The sequence below is a fragment of the Callorhinus ursinus genome, unplaced genomic scaffold (genome assembly GCF_003265705.2).
Source record: "Callorhinus ursinus isolate GAN/ISIS: 27379988/994484 unplaced genomic scaffold, GSC_fseal_2.0 scaffold42, whole genome shotgun sequence".
In the NCBI taxonomy this organism is placed as follows: domain Eukaryota; kingdom Metazoa; phylum Chordata; class Mammalia; order Carnivora; family Otariidae; genus Callorhinus; species Callorhinus ursinus.
The window spans coordinates 8,803,460-8,818,627 of NW_027397104.1; the positions used below are offsets into that span (position 1 = coordinate 8,803,460).

At 38.4% G+C, this 15,168-nt stretch overlaps 2 protein-coding genes and 1 non-coding gene across 3 annotated transcripts in view; 2 read left to right on the top strand and 1 right to left on the bottom strand.

Annotated features, from left to right (window-relative positions):
- IFT74 (intraflagellar transport 74) overlaps positions 1–11,037 on the bottom strand; it is an 86,104-nt gene extending 75,067 nt beyond the window's left edge. The window contains exons 1-6 of the mRNA XM_025853011.2: positions 10,864–11,037; positions 8,424–8,562; positions 5,194–5,329; positions 3,137–3,185; positions 1,550–1,648; positions 1,327–1,387 (exon numbers count right to left, since the gene is read on the bottom strand). Coding sequence (XP_025708796.1) covers positions 1,327–1,387; positions 1,550–1,648; positions 3,137–3,185; positions 5,194–5,329; positions 8,424–8,543 — 465 coding nt within the window. The 5' untranslated portion in view covers positions 8,544–8,562; positions 10,864–11,037. The remainder of the gene's footprint in view (positions 1–1,326; positions 1,388–1,549; positions 1,649–3,136; positions 3,186–5,193; positions 5,330–8,423; positions 8,563–10,863) is intronic.
- Positions 11,038–11,826: 789 nt separating this feature from the next.
- On the top strand, positions 11,827–11,933 carry LOC112809686 (U6 spliceosomal RNA). Its single transcript, XR_003204643.1, has one exon. It is a non-coding gene; the product is annotated as a U6 spliceosomal RNA (small nuclear RNA).
- A 2,076-nt stretch (positions 11,934–14,009) lies between these two features.
- The window catches only part of PLAA (phospholipase A2 activating protein), a 36,059-nt gene continuing 34,900 nt past the window's right edge, over positions 14,010–15,168 (top strand). The window contains exon 1 of the mRNA XM_025852965.2: positions 14,010–14,778. Coding sequence (XP_025708750.1) covers positions 14,630–14,778 — 149 coding nt within the window. The 5' untranslated portion in view covers positions 14,010–14,629. The remainder of the gene's footprint in view (positions 14,779–15,168) is intronic.

Sequence of the window (15,168 nt, forward strand, 5' to 3'; positions counted from 1 at the left end):
AATAGACATTTTTCCAAAGAAGACAGATGGCTAACACATGAAAACATGCTCAACATTACCTACCATCAGGGAAATATGTATCAAAACTACAATGAGATACCACCCACACCTGTCAGAATGGCTAAAATTAACAACACAGGAAACAACAGATTGGCAAAGATGCAGAGAAAGGGGAACTTCTTGCACTGTTGGTGGGAATGCAAACCGGTGCAGCTACTCTGGAAAATAGTATGGAGGTTCCGCAGAGAGTTAAAAATAGAACTACCCTATGATCCAGCAATTACGCTACTAGATATTTACCCAAAGGATACAAAAGCACTGATTTGAAGGGGTCCATGAAACCCGATGTTTATAGTAGCATTATCAACAATAACCAAATTATGGAAAGAGCACAAATGTCCATCGACTGATGAATGGATATCAACTGATGAATGGATAAAGATGTGATATACACACACACACACACACACACACACACACACAATTACTCAGCCATAAAAAAGAATGAAATCTTGCCATTTGCAATGACATCTTTGGAGCTCGAATCAATAAAGTCAGTCAATAAAGACAAACACCATATGATTTCACTCGTGTGGAATTTAAGAAACAAAACAGATGAACATAGGGGAAAGAAAAAGAGAGAGAGGGAAGCAAACCATAAAAGAAACTCTTAATGATAGAGAACAAACAGAGGGTTGATGGAGGGAGGTGAGTAGGGATGGGCTAGATGGGTGATGGGTATCAAGGAAGGCACTTGTGATGAGCACTGGGTATTATATGTGAGTGATGAATCACTAAATTCTACCTCTGAAACTGACAGTACACTATATGTTAACTAACTAGAGTTTAAATAAAGAAAAAAAAAAGAAGACTGGCAGAATTGGGCGATTGTGGGGCTCAGTCAGTTGGCGTCTGCCTTTGGCTCGAGTCATGATCCCAGGGTCCTGGGATCGAGTCCTACGTCAGGTGCCCTGCTCAGCAGGGAGCCTGCTTCTCCCTCTCCTCCCCACTCACGCTCTCTGTCACTATGTCTGTCTCTCTCAAATCAATACATAAAATCTTTAAAACAACAACAAAAAACTTGTTCTTTAAAAAAAAAAAAAAAGAAGACTGGCAGAATACATATCAATCTGTTAAGCCAAATTATTTCTGGGGAGGGAAATGAGGGAAAAAGCAAAGTGATAGTTTAATCTGTACACTTTCCCTGTTTTCAATCTTTTAGCATAAGCTTGGTATTCATGTATTATTTGGTATTTAAAATAATATATTTTTAAAGTAGCAAAAAGCAATAAAAATATTCAAAAAATCTCAGAAAAGAGCAAATACCATGTTGTAGTCTGCTAATTGTCCTTGAAACTCTTTGATTTCAACAGCTAAAGTCTCAGCTCTGCAAGCATAAAACAAATATTCATAAACACATAAATAAGAAGAGCATTACAAACATTATATATAACTATGAATTCAGTATTAAACTTCTGAAATATGTTACATTAAATGTTGTTTAGTAATAAAAAAGATCTTGTATAATTTTAACTCTAAAATTACTTACCTCTTTTCATATGACAAATATACTGAATTCTCTTGATTGTACATTTCTATCTCTTTCTGAAGTTTATTACTTTCTGTTGTAAGTTCACTTATTTTACTTCTAAATGAGAAGAAATTAGAAAGTTAGCAATACTTCTAATCCAGAAAAGAGTCTTTCTAGTCAAACAAAGCAAACTTCTCATGTGTTAACAATCTAAATGGTTTTGTGAAATTTCACTAAAGAAAGAAAAACAATTTATGTGACTTGTTTAACTAAGAATGAAGCATATCCCAACTTTGATAAGAAACTGAAAGAGATTCTCTAATCATTAAGATGAACTAGGACCACAATGTAAGTATGGTCAAACTAACAACCTTTAGACAGAAGTAGATGCTTAATTGTCACCCTCACAGCTCCTGCTACCTTCTAGGACAGGGCTTCTCAAAAGCAGCACTATTGACATTTTAGGTCATTAAAGAATAAGTCTGACAGTGGGGAAGGGGCTATGCAGTGCACTGTAGGATGTTTAACAGTATACCTAGTCAAGGTGTCAGTAGCACAATCCCTCAACCCCAGCTGTGGCAACCAAATATCTGTCTAAAAATTGCCAAATGTTCTCTAGGGGTCAAAATCACTGCCAGTTGAGAACCACTGCTATAGCATCAAACAATTACATAAATAGCTAGAACTATTTTTTTATGCTGAAGCACAAATACTGAAGAAACACGGAAATGCAGTGAAAAATAGTTCTATAACTTTTCCTTTTTTTAATTAAAAAGTGGCTGGATATCAAGAGATGCTATACAACTGATGGTCTCACTATTTTTTTTTTTTGCTGATGTTAGTTTAGGTTAATGCTAACCTTAATGGACTGATGGGGAAAACCTACATTTCTCTTTATTGCCTTCTAGAAGTCTGAGAATCATAAAGGATCCTGATAATTGAGAATTGAAAGAATCCAGAAGAACTGAGAAAGAAAACAGAACTTTTAGGACATGATAGAAGATGGATTAAATGAAATGGAAGTAAAAGAGAAAGAAGATCTAGATGATGAGCCAAGAAGAAAACAAAGTAAAATGGGGAAATGGAGATAGTAGGATATCTGAGCAAGAAAAAGGTAGGTAGAGAATAAGAAAAAAGTTCTCAGTTTAGAGCTTAATACTTAGAGCCACATAATAAACTTTTTAAATTAATTAAAATTAGGTCACATTTGTAGCAAATGACCAAATACACATTTATGTAAAACCCTACACTAGTTAATATATCATAAATAAGTATACACATTTTCCCTTTCTTATTAGATGCAACTAGTGAAATGTCAGTGGTATGAATAATATATTTCAGAGTAATTAGTCAAAGAAACATAAAAGATTATTCTTATCATTATATGAAAAATAGTGAACTTGACATAAATAGCTCATCTACATGCAAATATATACAATTTAAAATCTCAGCCTAACTGTATTATCACATATATTTTGTAACACAGCCAAATTAACTAGAAATTATATTAGAACACAAAATAATTCTTAGAAAGCAAAAGATACCTAACTAGCTTAATAAGTACCAGAGTTAAAACTTCATGACCATACATAGGAAAAAACATACCGAAGAAGCCCAAGATAGTAAGATTTGTCTAAAATTTGCCTCTGGGGACCTAAAAAAAAAAAAGTTTTTAATTATTACTGTTCAGTTTGGAAATGCCACCAAAATAGCCAAGCCAAAGCACAACCATAATTATACTCCACAATTCTGATAGTCTTTATTTATGCCCCAATAAATTTGATAATCAAGATGAATCGTTAAAATGGTAAAGAACACCGGGGCACCTGGCTGGTTCAGTCGGTAGAGTGTGTGACTCTTGATGTCAGGGTGAAATGAAAAGAGAATATCTTAGCATCATGTAATAATGGAAACTTGAATAAAGACCACAAAAATGGGACTAGAGGTAGGGCTGTTAAGACAGTAGACTCTACAGGTCAGGTTGACCGAATGCAAACTAAGAAAGTCCAGAACAGGGTTATCCAAGAAAACCTTCTGCAACAGTGGAAATACTCTATCTCACCACTGTCCAATAAAGTAGCTACTTGGGATTACTGAGCACTTGAAATGTGGCTGAGGCTACTGGAGAGCTGAATCTTTATTTCACATAATTTTAATTAATTTAAATTTAAATAGCTACATGTAGCTATTGATTTTCATAATGGACAGTGCAGATTTAGGCTGTGAATTTCTCAATGCAAGAGATTATGATTTTTCATAATTTGTCTCAGAGACCTTTTTTTAGAAACATGATCTTATTTCAGTTATTTCAGTAGGAATAAGAAAATATTCCTAGGCTCAATGTCCCAAACCTTGAGAGATGAAGTGCTCTGCAAGGTGGAAGAAGTAAGGGTAGAGAGCACTGACTGTGAGGTGTATGCTCAGGAGAGAGAATGTGTTAGAATGGGAAATGGGGCACCAGAGCAGGTAAGAACAAGTCACAGCAGATAGTAGTGCATAGTAGTAATAATCAGAACTCTCCTGTAAGACTCTGAAGTATATTGGTAGAAACCATCTTAACTGATATTGGTTCTGTTCTATAGGAGAAATCAATATAGTAATAAATATTTGATAAATTATCTATAGTATTTTTTAATAATATAAAATGTACAGACATTTCTGTGAATACATTTTTAAAGACTAAACAATTATACAATTTTGACACTTTTTCACAATATTTATAATTATTAAGCAAGCATTTCTAAACAATTGTTTTTTAATATTCAGTGAGCTAAGTAGAAAGAAAGTAGAAGAAAACTTCTCCTCAAAGGCATGGTACACTATATTATACAAGGTAGTATAATATCTTATAATTAATTTTTTCCCAGAATATCTTCATCCCTGATAAGTCATTTGTCACAAATACAAAAAATAAAAAATTCATTATAAAGCAGTTCGCCATGCTTTGATTTGTATATATCACAAACCAATTTTTTGAATCATAACATGTAGTGTACTATTATGCCTTTTTAAACACAGAGGCACAAGGGAAGATGCAGTAAAAATCTATACATTAGCCTTATTTCCTTACTTAGGGAGTTACATATTATAATGAAGCATTAAATATTAGAAAAAGTAACACTTCTTGACTCATTTCTCATAAATACATAAATATCTTAACAGTGTGATTTTTGTATCAAAAAGTATTTCAGAATATTTCTATGTAGTACTAGAATCTAATTTTCATTCCTGAGCTTTTCTTCAAATTATTTCAATTTTCTTCAAGTTATAACAAATTCCACGTTCAGAAAAATGAAGATTAAAATAGTTCACAAATGCATTTACTCTCTAGTTCACAATGTATTTTCACATTCATTCTTTTATTTAACCCTAACCACAGTCTTGTGAACCAAGGAATACAAATTGAATAGCCTTTTTATAATTCTCATTTAGGAATAAAGTACTGTAATATTTTTTTTTTAAGATTTTATTTCTTTATTTGAGAGAGAGACAAAGCATGCACAAGTAGGGGGAGGGGCAGAGGGAAAAGGAGAAACAGACTCCCTGCTGACCCCTGCTAGATCATACCCTGAACCAAAGCAAGATGCTCAACTTCCTGAGCCACCCAGGTGCCCCTGTAATACTTCTTATATAAAATATACTCATCTTTTTAAAACAGATACCTTTCATTCCAGTTTTCATTCCACTCAAGCCTTGTTGTGTTACAGGACGGTCAGCAACTTTGATTTGAGAAGATAGAACTCCTCCTGTCCCTATGGCACCGCCACGAGAGCCTGGTCTTGCTGTTCCAGGTGGCATCTAAATGAAAAACATGATTCCAGTTTTAGTAAATGAGAAAAATACTATACTGTTAAGACTGCATACAGAATATTTTCAAAATTAAAATTCTATTTAATTTGTAAAATATTCCTTAAATTTTTGAATTTCTGAAATCTGAAATATTAAATAAAATTCTTTAACATTTAAAATTCTGTGAACATTAAATAGCATATTTCTTTAAAATGTAAAATTCTACAAAAAATTTTTAATTCTATGTCAACTGTATTTCAAGAAAAATAAGGTTAAATGGGGTGCCTGGGTGGCTCAGTCATTAAGCGTCTGCCTTCGGCTCAGGTCATGATCCCAGAGTCCTGGGATCGAGCCCCGCATCAGGCTCCCGGCTCGGTGGGAAGCCTGTTTCTCTCCCTCTCCCACTCTCCCCGCTTGTGTTCCCTCTCTCGCTGTGTCTCTCTATTTCAAATAAATAAATAAAATCTTTAAAAAAAAAAAAAAGAAAAGAAAAAGAAGGTTAAATGAATAAATAAATAAAATTCTATGTGGAGACATTATTTAAAACATCTCTAAATTGGAAAAGAACTAAATATACACATATTTGTCCTTATTTAACTATAAGAAATGGTTGAATAAGTTGTAATATACAAAAAACCAGTTTATAAAACAGTATTCATAATTCCATTTCGTAAAACAAAAAGTCTGGAGAATTATATAAAAAACAGTAACAATTGTTATCCTCATATAAAATAATGATATTATAGTTCATTTTTATGTTATCCTTTTCACAATCTGGTGTTTTCAGCATCATTACAATAAGTATACATTACCTTCAAAATCATGAAAAAAGAAGACATTTTCATTTTTAAATTGAAATCATATATAATTCCATCACAAGATAGCCAAGTAAGTGTTAAAGATTACATCATTCAACAAGCATTCATACTATTACTCTATATGATTCTCTACGTCCGGTCTGCAAAATCCAATATAACATTATACACTCTGAGGAAAGAACAAAAGACTCCCTTCTTGGGGCATCTAGGTGGCTCAGTCAGTTAAGCATCTGCCTTCAGGTCCTGGGATTGAGCCCCAGGTCGTCCAGCTCCCTGCTGCTCCCTCCCCCTCTGCCCTCCCCCCTTGTGCTTTCTCTCGCTCTCTCTCTCTCTCTCTCTCAAATAAATAAAATCTTTGGGGGAAAAAAAGATTCCCTTCTTGTCAGTTCATACAACATGGATAGGTTGGGAAGGATGAGACCACCCAAAACTGTTCCAAGTTATCCTTCTTCTGTTTATCTTCCATCCTTTCTTTCCCTTTTTCCCATTCTCTGCCAAAGAATAAAGTAGTAGATTAAATATGCAGCAGACATTTTAGATAGGGATTATATATAACCATTGTCGTTCATTTTGATTGTCTTTAATACTGTTAGCTGGTAGCCTCTAATCCTATCAGCTACCATAATTCTGAAGTGATTCTGAGAATTACTTGGTAATTACTGGTGGAGCCAGCAACAGTAAAACATTCCAAAGAATATGCTGGACACAGAAACACTGTTAACCACAAATTCAAATGAAATGAGTTCAGGGTTATCCTGAGTGATCTTTGGAAGAGAATGCTAAATCTCTTCCTAGGTAAACTTTACCAAATGAAAATACAGAGAAGTATAAATTAAAATTACACACATTTAAAAGAATGAATAGACTTATGTATTTATAGGAAAATATACTTACAATATATTATTGAAGGTAATGGATAAGATACACAACAATGTATATAGTATTATGGTCATTTTAGAAAGTATGAGAATATTAAAATCATACAATCTCATATGCATGGTGCTAGTGTTTGTAAAGGAACAGAAAAAAGTCTGGAAGGATACACATCACACTGTTGACAATAGTTATTCCTGGGGTAGGACGGAACTCTGATACTTTTCCTTTGTATGTTTCACAGCAAGCATCAATATTTTATTTTATTTTTTTAAAGATTTATTTATTTATTTGAAAGACAGAGAATGAGAGAAAGAGAGAGCACATGAGTGGGGGGAGGGTCAGAGGGAGAAGCAGACTCCCTGCCGAGCAGGGAGCCCGATGTGGGACTCGATCCCTGGACTCCAGGATCATGACCTGAGCCAAAGGCAGTCGCTTAACCACCCAGCCGCCCCAGCAAGCACCAATATTTTAAAAACTACAAACATTAAATGGGTAAAGCACATGGCATGGAGTAGGTGGCCAATAAGTATCCAAATTCTTTCATAAATATTTCATTAGGAAGCATAAATTCTTACCAAAATAAAAATTCTTAATAGCTCAGTACCATATATGTGAAGACTTTAGAAAAATCATTTCAATATAAGTTGATGGTGTTGATAATATTACTTGAAACTCTAGAAAAATCTGTAAAGTTTAAGAAAACCTGACTTTACCAAAATTTTTCCCGCCAAAAATTACTGTTCTTATGAATTAAACACACGACCCACCATTATCTCTAGTTTGCAATTAGCCTACTGTATACGCTTGACATACAAGGAGTTGAAACCATCTGTTGCAAGCATCAGAAAAATTAATATGAATATTTTGGCATATTAATTTCTTTTTATGTATGTATAAATGTATATTTTTATGTTCAATTGGCACATTGCTTTTTACACTTAATACTGTATTATAAAGATATATAATTTCCTCACTCTTTGAAAATAATTTTAATGACTACTTAATAGCCTATTATGATAGATATATCATAATTCATTTAAGATTAACCTGTTGTAAGGTAATTTAAGTTGCTCTCAAGTTTTCACCTTAATCATTATGTTCTTATGTTTGTCTAATTTTGTTTCTTGTCTATTCCATTTCATTTGATGCAGGCACCAATAAACTATACCACTTAAATTATTGTACCTTTAAAATAAATTTGAGTATCAATATTAGCAGGCATCTTCTCTCAATAATGTCTTTCAGACATCCTCCCACATTTATACTTCTAGGTATTTCCCCCCCAAAAATCATGTATAATAGTATGCTGACAGAATAAAGAAAGAACAAAGTAGAATTATTATAGACTGGCTTTCCAACTTCTACCAGGTCATACGCACAAGAATTCAATAGAATTGTTTAAAACTTACTCCAGTTGCCACTCGAATATTTCCTGAGGGGGGTCGTAGTCCAGAAGGAGGTCTTCCAGGCAACCCAATTCCACCTCGTGAAACAGGGCGAGCTGCTGAAGGTTTGTGATTACTGGCCATTGTTTGTTCACTTTAACCACTATTTGGAAACAAGAAAGTTCAATTCTCCTTTGGTATCTTCTATAGCAAGACACTGGAAATCCACATAGCTTTCCTTCAGATATTTAATCCACAATAACTTTTCTTGCAAATTGCCATTCCAAGTACCACTACAAGGCTAAACCTGCTTCATTTTGTTCAAATTTGACATTGTTAGATTTAGAATGGAACCATGAAATCATTTATTATACTATGCCTTCCTCAGTTCCCTATTTTCTTACCAAAATGCCAGTCCCTCTGTCTTCAGCTCTTCCCATATTCTAGTAAAATTTCTCTTTTCTGACATATCCAGCACCTTTCTTTTCTCCGGGCTCTTGGTCTATGATTCATTCCCTTATAGTCTCAATCCTGTTATCAAATATTTCATTTTACTCTTTAACAGAATCCCAGCTTGCCCCCAAAACACTTTCAGTAGTAAAGGCTGTTTTAGCTTCTCAATCCACAAATCCAAAGCAAAGGGAGTGTACAACACTCCCCTTGCTCCCCAGTGTCACTTTCAAAATACTATTCTTCCAAATCTTAAAAAAAAAAAAAAAAATGAACAAGACTCTCTTCCTTTGACGACCAGGGAATGCGTGCAACCTTATTGCCTTGGATCTTTCCTGGTTGCTTTTATCTAGGGACCACCTAACCTCTCCCCCCATCTTCACTAAAGTCTTTTGTACCTAGTTCAATCTATTTCAGTTCCACCAATGTCCTGGATGACTTCCACGGGGATAATGGATTCAATACCTAACATTCTAGGTCACAGTTCCCTGACTTAAATTTCAGTTACTATTTCAACTCCATTTCAGTCATCCATAGCTGTGGGTGGACCTGGAGCTTGTCATCACCTGGAATTGTTTCACCTCAGTATCAACTGAAATATTTCATTCTCTGACCTTAATCTCCACTCCTTATACCCGTCTCATCTTTATTCTCACTATATCTCCCTTTAAACCAGTTCCTTAATTCACTCATACTCTCCCAGTTTATCAGCCCGCTCCTATTCCCCTCAGAATATATTATTTAAATAAGTTTGGCTGATAATTTAGAATAGCATTTTTCAGATTATGGATCACGACCTATTAGTGGCTTGTGAAAACAATTTGGCAGGTTCTGATCAATATACTTTAAACATGAAATAAAAAATATAAGTGTTCACTGCACAAAGGAAGGGTATTGTTTCCTTAAATTTTGTTTCAGTTATGTTTACATAAATTTACACCTTAGTGAAAAAATATTGCTAAAAAATGCTAACCATCTTTTAAGCTTTCAGCAAGTCCTAATCACTATTCACAGATGACTAAACAAATACAAGAATTTGAGGTATCACCAGAATTACCAAAATGTGCCAGACATGAAGTGAGCAAATGCTGTTGGGAAAATGGCACTAGTAGACTTGCTTGATGCAGGTTTGCCGCAGACCTTCAATTTGTAAAAAAAAACAAAAACAAAAACAAAAAAGCACAAAAAACCTCAGTATCTGTGAAGCTCAAGAAAAATGAGGTATGACTATTGCCAATGTAAAATTTAAGTCTATTACTCTAGCTTTCCTGATAACCTCAAGAAAATGTACAATATACAAAATTTCCACCTGATGGTCACTGCCTTACGGTCTTGGAAAAAGCTTAGCATTAGACCAGTCCCGAGGTAAAATAAAAAGGCTCACTAGTAACAAACATGCCACTAACCCTGGGTCATTCACGCAAATATTCACACAATCTCCACCGTTTTTCACACAGAGAAGCAGCCTGGCCTTTGGTTCCAGAAAAATGAGTGACACAAACTTTAGCTCTGACAGTTAACCCCTATATAACCCCCACTGGATGTGTTTCCTCATCTGTAGGACCCAAGTGTAGCAATGAGCTGTACCTTAAAGAGCCGTTGTGAAGATTACAGACACTACATATAAAATATCTGCCTCCTGATTATTGCTACCATTATCCTCCCTAAACCAGCCATTTTAACATATATGAAGAAGTGGAGAGCTGCTAATACGAGACAGAATCTGTTACTTTGAGTAAAATCTCTCAGCCCACAGTGATTTTTCTTTTTGAGGCTCTGGAATCCTTCTCTCTGGTCTCGCCTTGTCAGGTTTCCTCAGGAGACTGAGGAGGTCTCTCCACACGCTTTGCGGGACTGGAGTCGGACTTCCCTAGCCTGGCGGCAGGCTGAGGAGAACAGCTAAGAGGGGAGAAGTTCGGCTGTGTTTCCTTTGGAGCGGACCAGCTTCTCCAACGTGAGATAACCGGATCCCGAGGGACTAAGGAGGGGCTAAATGAGACCCAGGATTTCTCACCTCCTCCGTCGCGTTAAGAGGGAGGTCGCAGCGGTCAGGGAAGCTCCAGCTTCTTCACGAGGCCGCCACCCCGGCGGAACCCACCAGTCTATTTCGATAGCCGTTAGCTCACTCGCGACTCCTCGCTCAACCACGCGCAGCTTTCCTGGACTCTCAGACCGAACCACTAGCGGCCCCGCGTGACTGCGTATCCCGGCAACGGGGGCGGGGCGGGGAGAGAGCCCTCATCCTGATTGGCCAATCTTCGGCCTCCGCCCCTGGTAACTACAAGCGAGTTGAGAGTAAACTGCTCTCGCGAGATTGGAGGGCTAATTTTTGTGGCCGAAAACCTCCGTGCTTTTCGGGTAGAAATAGAAAACGGCGCCTTGGCTGAGAAAGAACGTTTCATTGGAAAACTTTAGCGTTCTTTATAGTTACAGCAACCTGTCCGATTGTGTCCCCGAACTGAATTCACTCCTAGCGGGTTTTATTATATTCTATGTCACCTCATACGTGCTATCATTTTTAATAAAAACTGTTTTAAAGTTTTTTGTGGTAGGCAGCCTTGTACAGTCTTTGTACTTCTAATTAGAGGTAGTTTTCCTTCTGGTTAGGACTACGCAGCGTATACATTAAGTATAGATGCGTTTCTGGTACCCTCTATTCCTCATTTGGTTGGAAGCTTCCTTTCAGAGTTCTTTTGATCCAAGTTTGTGAGAAAGGATGAATTATATGGACAGTTGTCTTATTTTTTTTTAAGATTTATTTATTTATTTTGAGACAGTGAGAATGAGAGAGAGAGAGAGAGAGAGAGTACATGAGAGCGGGAAGGGTTAGAGGGAGAAGCAGGCCCCTCGCCGAGCAGGGAGCCCGATGTGGGACTCGATCCCGGGACTCCAGGATCATGACCTGAGCCGAAGGCAGTTGCTTAACCAACTCAGCCACCCAGGCACCCTGGACAGTTGTCTTAAAATAACTATTTTAGTGCTCACTTCGGCAGCACATATACTAAAATTGGAACGACGCAGAGAAGATTAGCATGACCTCTGCGCAAGGATGACACGCAAATTCGTGAAGCGTTCCATAGTTTTTACTATGGAATATTACGCAACCATCAAGAAGAATGAGATCTTGCCATTTGCAACTACGTGGGCGGAACTGGAGGGTGTTATGCTGAGCGAAATAAGTCAATCAGAGCAAGACATGTATCATGACCTCACTGATATGAGGAATTCTTAATCTCAGGAAACAAACTGAGGGTTGCTGCAGTGGTGGGGGGTGGGAGGGATGAGGTGGCTGGGTGATAGACATTGGGAAGGTTATGTGCTATGGTGAGCACTGTGAATTGTGCAAGACTGTTGAATCACAGACCTGTACCTCTGCAACAAATAATACAATATATATATTTTTTTTAAAAAAGAAGAAGATAGCAGGAGGGGAAGAATGAAGAGGGGGAAGTTGGAGGGGGAAGTTGGAGGGGGAGCCGAACCATGAGAGAGGATGGACTCTGAAAAACAGAGGGTTCTAGAGGGGAGGGGCGTGGGAGGATGAGGTTAGCCTGGTGATGGGTATTAAAGAGGGCATGCTCTGCATGGAGCACTGGGTGTTATGCACAAACAATGAATCATGGAACACTACATCAAAAACTAATGATGTAATGTATGGTGATTAACATAACAATAAAAATTTTTAAAAGATAAAATAACTATTTTAGTATCAGTGTTTTTAAAAAAAACACAATGTAAGAACTACTTCATCTCAAATCCCACCTCTCTAGTAAAGTAGCCGTTTGTTTTCTTCCAGTCTTCCTATAGAGTTAATGTGATTGCAGCTATACTCATAACTTACATATATATTGGACTTGTAACGTTTTTTACATTATTTCCAACTTGCATACTTTATTTATATCCAGATTTATTTTCTAGTATGTCTGCCTTCAAGTAGTTTAAAATGAATCCAATAGAAAATGAAATAATGTCATGTGGCTAATTTCTCACATCAAGTTTGTAAAATATTTTTATGTAATTCTCCCATTTGAGCCCAACATATTTGTAGTGGTCATTTATTATTCTTTTGGTCACTGTAGTGAATGGTAGCAACATTTGCCACTCAAAAATATGCCACTTTCATATAAGGATTATTTTGAGCTAAATGCAATTGAAAAGGAGATACAAGAAAAGCTAACATTCCCCTATTTGCCTAAAAGCAGGACATAAATTTTCAAAGCTGTCCCTTCTTGCCTCTCCCTACCAGGAAGGACAAATTTAGTCATGGGAGACTTTAGACCCTTTGTCAGTCTAGACTAGATGGAGGAATCTACATAACGAACTTTACTAACTGGCCTTTATTTACCATTAGTCCCCATATATTTGCCTCTCCATAATTTGCTGCCTCTAAAGACTTAAGGTCCTTTTCTTTTCTTCTGTAAACACTGTTCCTTTGTTAAGATGTTATATAAGCCCAGACTCTAGCCATCTCTTTGAGTACTCATCCTCTGAGTTTCTCTTGTATATAGGACATATACATGCTAATAAATTTGTTTTTCTCTTGTTAATCTGTCTTTTGTTACAGCGCCCCACAGAAAGCCTAGAAGGGTAGAAATAAAAAAGATTACTTCCTTCCCTACAACCTCTGTCCAACTACTCCATATTGAGAATTGTCTGAGAGATGGGCGCCTGGGTGGCTCAGTAGGTTAAGCAGTCTGCCTTTGGCTCAGGTCATGATCCCAGGGTCCTGGGATGGAGTCTCTCGTCCCTCGTGGGGCTCCCTGCTCTGAGGGGAGCCTGCTACTCCCTCTCCTCCCCACTTGTGCTCTCTCTCTCTATCTCTCTCTCTCTCAAATAAATAAATTAAAATAAAATAAAATAAAATAAAATAAAATAAAATAAAATAAAATAATTGTCTGAGAGAAACTACTGACACGGAGATTTCTCCCTGAGTGCCTTCAGACACAAGGGAGGGGGACCCACCATTTGTCATCTGTATGCAGATGTCACAGTTGGGAGAAATATCCTAAATCTTAGAATTGCTTAACACATAATATATTTAAATTTTTTAGAGTACCAAGGACGCAACTTAGGGTTCACAGGATTTAAGGCAAACGATTGATTACAACTTGGTCCCTAGCTCTCTCGTTTTAACTAGAAAACAACGTTTAGCTTGTGAAAGTCTCCGGAGACTGCAGAGTAGGTTTGGGGAAATCGGGGCTAAGCTGCCCTGACACAACGACCGAAGCAAACTTTTTCAACAAGAGAGCGCGCAGCCCCTCGGATCAAGATTTAAAAATATCCGGATTCGGCGCCCCGGAGTCTCAGGTCCCCCTGGCGCATGGCATTGTGGGGTTTGTAGTCACAGGCCACATCTTGTACCACAATAAGCAGTTCAGCCAGGACTCGGAGTGGACTCGGGCTCGGAAAGAATCTGGACTGGGGCGATCGGGCGAAGCGGCCGGACGTTAGCCCTTCCTTGGCTGGCGGTCCGAGGCGCGGGAGGGAAGCGAGCTTCATCTCGGCGTGGGCCTCAGCAGCCGGGACGCACACGCTTTGCGTCATGGAGGGCTGAGACAGATGATGAATTCCGGTGTGCATGTCAGGGTTGCTGTGTCACTCGGCCCGTTCGGCGCTCCCCTTCCCCGTCGCCCTTCCGCACCGGCTCTCGGGCTCTTCCGGTCCTCAGCGGCCTCTCACCTGCAGGCCCCTCGCCCGCTGCGCCCCGACGCACCCCCGGCCTCCCCTGCGGACTCATCTCGCGCGGTGCCTGGGCCCCGGGCGCCGGACAGACGAGGGCCATGGCGAGCGGCGCCGCCAGGTACCGGCTGAGCTGCTCGCTCCCGGGCCACGAGCTGGACGTGCGGGGCCTGGTATGCAGCCTCTATCCGCCGGGGGCCTTTGTGTCCGTGTCCAGAGACCGCACTACCCGCCTCTGGGTCCCAGACAGGTGAGCTCTGCGAGTCCGGGGGCTCCCACCCCCCACCCCAGCCTGTGTTGCAAGCTTCCTACTGCTGATGGGAAGACAGGGACTCTTCCCGGCTGTTAGCTTGCACTCTTCCCGGCCTTGACTCCAGTCCGCGCTCCCTCCCAGTTCTGAGAGCACTAGTACTCCGGGCGCACAGTGTACGAAACCCGTGAGATTTAGGTGGAAAGAGCGCCGCTTTCGAGAAACAGAGTTGTACATTCTTGTCCTAACTTGACCACTAACGGATGGGTGACCTTGGACGAATCTCTTATCTTTTGGGCGATGATTTTCCATGTTTCTTTTAGATGGAAAATTTACTGATGCTAGGTGCACCCCCCTAAATGAAACATTGTGAAACATCTGACATGTAAT